The sequence below is a fragment of the Mizuhopecten yessoensis genome, unplaced genomic scaffold (genome assembly GCF_002113885.1).
Source record: "Mizuhopecten yessoensis strain PY_sf001 unplaced genomic scaffold, ASM211388v2 scaffold3645, whole genome shotgun sequence".
NCBI classification, from domain to species: Eukaryota; Metazoa; Mollusca; class Bivalvia; order Pectinida; family Pectinidae; genus Mizuhopecten; species Mizuhopecten yessoensis.
In genome coordinates, this window is record NW_018405148.1 from 440841 (window position 1) to 447484 (window position 6644).

Sequence of the window (6644 nt, forward strand, 5' to 3'; positions counted from 1 at the left end):
GGACATTTTATAATGTCCAGAATCTTGCAGTAACCGTCGAACATTTAGAACCAATATTATGTTTTAACTAGGACTATCATTGCCTCTGGCAATTTAGCAATTCAGAAGGGTCATTTTTCCTCCTTTAAATTTTAAAAGTCCAAAAACATGTGAAGAAACACAGGTCTTTTCAAATATAAGAGTGAAAGCTAATTTTGTGGAGTCAAATATAAACTCAAGTGTCTATTGAAAACTCATTCACACCATGCTCTGCTTGTTCATACTTTCATGGTTACCACATTCTTCATAATTACTATCTTTTTTTTTAACCTCAAAGAAAATTAATAATGTGAAATTGAATGTTAAATTGTAAACCTCTTTCAAGATCATAATTTACAGAAAATATTATATGAATTATCAAATTTCACTGGTTGTCACCATCAAAAAATCAAGTTCTGAAATTAATTGACATGATTGAAGATAATTTAAAAATAAATCAATTTACAAATAAAAGTCAGCAATCAATAATTGAAGGCTAATAGATTGTTATCTGATGAATATTTAATCTATAACAATTTTACACAAAAGATTCTTTACGTGTAGGCACATTAAATATATGAACGCGCTAACATTCGGGCCAACAAGAGTGATTAATATAAGTTGAAATAACTTGTTTCATAATGGTTGTAAAATAAATAAAGTTTATATATAAATATATGAAGAGATAATTATAATCAAACTTTTGAACTTTACAAAACCACCAGGAAAACTTTGAAGCACCGAGACTTCAACTCCCAACTGTTGAACATCTTTTTAAGATCATGTATATACTGCACAAGACCGAATGTGATTGTGAAGTGACCGAATACCAGGCAAGAAACTAATTTGAAAATCTATTGATACTATAAATAAAGTATTTAGAAAAATATTTGTTTGTGTATTTATTTTTACACTGTAGTCTGCATGTTTATGTGTTAAAATGATCATAATTTGAAAAAGTGGAAAATAAAAGCTTGATTCACTATCAATAGTGTCATGCAATGAAAACAAGTCTAGGCATAACTTTAAGTTCAAAATATGAAGAAATTTTAATCTTCAAAGTTTGATTTATGGAAACAGTACTTTCCATATATTTTATATTCTTTTAAAAAATGCACTTATGCAAATTACTGCAACCATTTAATTCCAAACAAGAACACCACTCATATCATTGAAAACCAGATAATCCTAGCAGAGTGAATTCTACTGAAGGGAAAGGGCTTTGTATAAGTTGTACAACTTGTTCCCGATCCCATTGCTGAACAAAGGGCAATACAAATATGTTTAAATCAAAAAGGTAATATTTAATAACTGGTGTTACTGGAAAATAATAAAAATAACTGATAATATTATGCACCATTTTATCTCTTCATATTCCTTTTTATAATTACTATAATGGTTATTATTTTTTTCAATATATGCTGCAATTTTGAATGGACTCTGGATGAAATATCCTGTAGGTTATTACTAGGTACATCACATACAACACTGAAGGATTTCAGCTACCTTTGGGTGGTTGGGTGGCACAGTGGAAAGAACACTCGCCTTTCACTACATCGTCGGATACCCACGGCAGATTTTGCCTCGCTACCCACTCATCACGTGATGAATGAATAGCAAAGCAAATTGGACGTGGGTATCTGACCATGCTTTCACTAGGACTGACGGTGATCTCGATTCCTGATCAGATGGGGAAAAAGGTTTAGGTCACCTGCCTGACAATGTGGTGTACTCCTGATACTCTGGTTTCTTCCCAGATTACAACTCCCTGTGTGCTACCACTCCAACTAACAATAGTAGTTGATATAAGTTGATAGAATTTTTTTGCAATAAATTTAATTTCACTTATATTTAAAAGGGTTTGCACCAATGAAATATTTGAATTATCTTTAATGAAGAGTAAAGTGGACAAATTTGAAAGAATATTCATGAATTCATTCCCAATAGTTAACATAATCAAGCTCTGACTGTATTGCAATTATATAATCCTATAAACAAACTGCTGTAAGTTCAAAGACCGTCACTCTGGTTATGATCAAAACTCTAATACAATTGTGACATCATAATGCAAGGATTGCTGCCCCATATTGTTCCAGTTACTGAAAATCTACCTCAAAATTGAAATACAAACAGATTTCATTTTAAATTTACAGTCAAGCCCAATGAAAACCAGAACTGCATGCCACAAACATACTAATACTATAAGTTCAACTATCAAGTTTCTCAGTGTCTTAGCCAATCAATCGCCAGCTTTAATTCTGAAATTTAAAACTAAGCCACTTAATTTAAAGTAAGTCCCCGATGTATCACTCTCACAAAGTATGAAGGCCAAATAGAACTAAAGTTACAACCATTTTTGTCTGAGCCAATCAGAGGTGGTGACACATATTTGAAACCAAAAGCTGACCATTTGACGTAAAGTACATCCCCATCTGTCACTCGCGGGTTGTTTCATGGCAATTGGACAGAGCTTCACATTAGTAAAAGCTAAAGGGCAATATCCCTGGGAATAAAAGACCAACCGAAATATTGTAAGGTGTGCAACTGCATGATGTGCTGCTGCCCATGCACATCAAGTGTTATTGAGATCAGCTAATCAGTTCATGAGGAGGAGTTATCCAGACAAGATTTATCCATGGACATACAGAAAGACAGATGAACAAGCTGATTTACATATAATCCCAGTTAACTTAGGTTGCAGAAGCTCTCAATAGGTAATACCACGCATGTTCATCCGATATCTCAGATTGCACACATGGATTTTGTGTACGGATATGCTTCACAAATATTTTTAAGGGTGATGGCATAGTTTAAGAAATTTATTAAATTGATTTTTGTATTTTTTTAAATTAAAAAAAAAGGTCAGACAAAGATTTCCTAATTATGAAATCTTCTCCTGCCAGTCCTGGAGTAAAATCTTGGACAAAGTATAAAGTCTTCAGGTAATGCTTCCATAACAGTTAATATTGACCGATTGTAGTTATAACACTAATATCTACAGGACAAGATTTCGAATTGTGACATTATCTATATACCAGAAAGTAAACAGGTACATATTGTATCATTTCAACAATTATGTAACATATGATTCAATGGTTATTTGTGAATGATGAAAATTACATACGAAAATAACACGCCGAAGGATTTCAATGAACGTGTGATGCAGGAGCAAGATTGCTTGAATCATAAATTGTTTAAACAAACACTGATATAACTTACTGTTATTGCACAGTATTCAATTTGTGATAAAGTCAATAACTCATTGTCTATGTGCTATAGTAATACTAACAAGAGATCCAAGAGGGATCAGAAATCAGACATCATTTCTAGTCTAACAATAATATCTGATTCAGGCACACATCAGACATCATTTCTAGTCTAAGGATGATCGCTGATTCAGGCACGCATCAGACATCATTTCTAGTCTAAGGATGATCGCTGATTTAGGCACACATCAGACATCATTTCTAGTCTAAGGATCATCGCTCATTCAGGCTCGCATCAGACATCTTTTCTAGTCTAAGGATGATCGCTGATTCAGGCCCGCATCAGACATCTTTTCTAGTCTAAGGATGATCGCTGATTCAGGCCCGCATCAGACATCTTTTCTAGTCTAAGGATGATCGCTGATTCAGGCCAGCATCAGACATCATTTCTAGTGTAACAATAATATCTGATTCAGGCACACCTCAGACATCATTTCTAGTCTAAGGATGATCGCTGATTCAGGCATGCATCATACATCTTTTCTAGTCTAAGGATGATCGCTGATTCAGGCATGCATCAGACATTTTTTTTAGTCTAAGGATGATCGCTGATTCAGGCACACATCATAAATCATTTCTAGTCTAAGGATGATCGCTGATTTAGGCACACATCAGACATCATTTCTAGTCTAAGGATAATCGCTGATTCAGGCACACATCATACATCATTTCTAGTCTAAGGATGATCGCTGATTCAGGCATGCATCATACATCTTTTCTAGTCTAAGGATGATCGCTGATTCAGGCATGCATCATACATTTTTTTTAGTCTAAGGATGATCGCTGATTCAGGCACACATCATAAATCATTTCTAGTCTAAGGATGATCGCTGATTCAGGCATTCATCATACATCTTTTCTAGTCTAAGGATGATCGCTGATTCAGGCACACATCATACATAATTGCTAGTCTAAGGATGATCGCTGATTCAGGCACGCATCAGACATCATTTCTAGTCTAAGGATGATCGCTGATTCAGGCCCGCATCAGACATCTTTTCTAGTCTAAGGATGATCGCTGATTCAGGCATGCATCAGACATTTTTTTTAGTCTAAGGATGATCGCTGATTCAGGCACACATCATACATAATTGCTAGTCTAAGGATGATCGCTGATTCAGGCACACATCAGACATCATTTGTAGTCTAAGGATGATCGCTGATTCAGGCTCGCATCAGACATCTTTTCTAGTCTAAGGATGATCGCTGATTCAGGCCCGCATCAGACATCTTTTCTAGTCTAAGGATGATCGCTGATTCAGGCACGCATCAGACATCATTTCTAGTCTAACAATAATCTCTGATTCAGGCATGCATCATACATCATTTCTAGTCTAACGATAATCTCCAGGTCAGGCACGCATCAGACATTGTCATTTTTGTGAAGCAACAATCTCTGATCCAGGTATGCATAAGGCATGAATGGATACAAGAAATGGAACAATTCACTTCACCGCAACCACATCTGTATTTTGGTTCTAAAAAGTCATCCACACATTCTCCCATATTCACAGGATTTCATTCAGACCTAAATTTACCTGGGCAGGTAATAATTCCTGCCTTTAATGAATTGCTGTAGTTTTTTCACCTTCAGTCTGGAATGAAGTAGATTTTGTGTCCATTTTCACAGCTCCAACATCTTGTATTCAACAAGTTTTTTTAGTAGTCTATATAAAGATACTCATCTCTTTCATTCACGAGAAATACTAGACTCTCAAACAAAATTCTTCCTAAAATAGATAAGGTTATCTCGGGGCTCCACTGTCTGGGTTCTGCAACTTTTTATGTTCCCTGTAATAGAACAAATCCAATCTTTAGAGAATTTCTCATAATAGTTACCTTTGTATCAGTGAATAAATTCTGTTAAAGACTTTAGCAAACATCAACTGATTCAAATTTTCACCTTTACCACTGTGACAACGGTTTAAACAACTTGTTATACTAAGATAGCCATCCCCTACTCAGATTCATTTTGCCCACCTTGTAAATTTTGGTTCCTGTTTCAGGGTAGCAATTTGGGCCCCTTTTATAGACACTTTTTTCTTCTTGATCACAGCACAGTCATCTGGTAATGCATTTGCCATGCTGAAACACCAACAAAGCATTTGAACAGTGAAGTCATAACAAGCCGTAATTCATTTGGTTTCGTTTGTTTGTGTTTACGGTCCCTGTTTACAAGCATGAAACTAGTTGTCACCCCGACTGGTGGATCTTACACGCAAGTGGGGTCGGTCTACAGTTTTGCAGTCAGCCATGTGTAAAAAAGACACCATTAGGTCGTGACGTTAATATAATACGTCCAGATGTGACACTAGATCTCGGGGGAATAAACCATTGATTCTTATCATCATTTACCTATGGGGGTTTTTGTGACAGTGGTCAAAATAAGGTGATATTGAGCGAAATTGACATCAAAACTAGTGATAATCAAATACAAAGATTATATAGCAGGAAAAACGATGCATCAAGAAAACATGATAATAACTGAAAAGTGACATTTAGCGACATGATATTAAGTGAAATGTTCTGCAGTAAGAATTAGAGATGATTAAGCAATGGGAAAATACAACTACTGTTGTATGGCCTTTGAAAGTTATATACAATCACCTTTGTGCATCTGGTTCATCCATCTGATCAAACATGAGGCGTTTCTGGCTACGAGGTGTTACACTTCCACTTCGTGCTCTCACCATTGTCTCATTAATCCGTTGTAACTTCTCCGACGACTGAAATCAAACGGGCGCACAGGTTTCTTTACAAGCGTACCAATCTAACACCAACTATCGCCTACATCTATCTCATCATTGTTAATATCAGGATCTTATGTATTAAATATGAACAATGTTAAATTCATAGCCCATGGCATGGTTAAGTATCTACTTAAATGTCAGTATTTAAGCTTTTCAAAATCTCAATGAAATACACATATTAAATACATTTTTCTCTTCTTAACCCATTCACCCCTCAAGTCACATTTGAACATTACCAAATCAAAGACTGGGCAAGTCCATTTTAAAAACGTAGGGGTGAATGATTAATCAACATATAAATGTAGTTGGTATGTTCCTTTCCTTCTCCAATCTAGTCTTATGATAACACTGAATTATATATTTACAAATGTTAACCACCGACATATATTTTGAAACCAACCCACTAACATGAATTTTAAAGAATCAACTTCAATAAATAAACCTGGCCATCTTTCACTATTTTGAGTCTGGCTTCAAACTTTACTGATTAAATAAAACATCACAATCAAAAGAACTGCAAAGATCTCTTAAATTTTCTTTTAAAATTGATGGTTTCTTGAAAATTGACGTTTCTTTTATTTGGACAATAAGAAATTAAACAAGAGGCCCA

At 35.0% G+C, this 6644-nt stretch overlaps 1 protein-coding gene across 2 annotated transcripts in view; it reads right to left on the minus strand.

The window, feature by feature from the left end:
- Positions 1-4351: 4351 nt before the first annotated feature.
- The window catches only part of LOC110447895 (retinoblastoma-associated protein-like), a 32330-nt gene continuing 30037 nt past the window's right edge, over positions 4352-6644 (minus strand). For both annotated transcript variants that reach the window (XM_021493873.1, XM_021493872.1), the window contains 3 exons: positions 5892-6010; positions 5265-5369; positions 4352-5075 (listed from right to left, as the gene is read on the minus strand). In XM_021493873.1, coding sequence (XP_021349548.1) covers positions 5030-5075; positions 5265-5369; positions 5892-6010 — 270 coding nt within the window. In that variant the 3' untranslated portion in view covers positions 4352-5029. The remainder of the gene's footprint in view (positions 5076-5264; positions 5370-5891; positions 6011-6644) is intronic.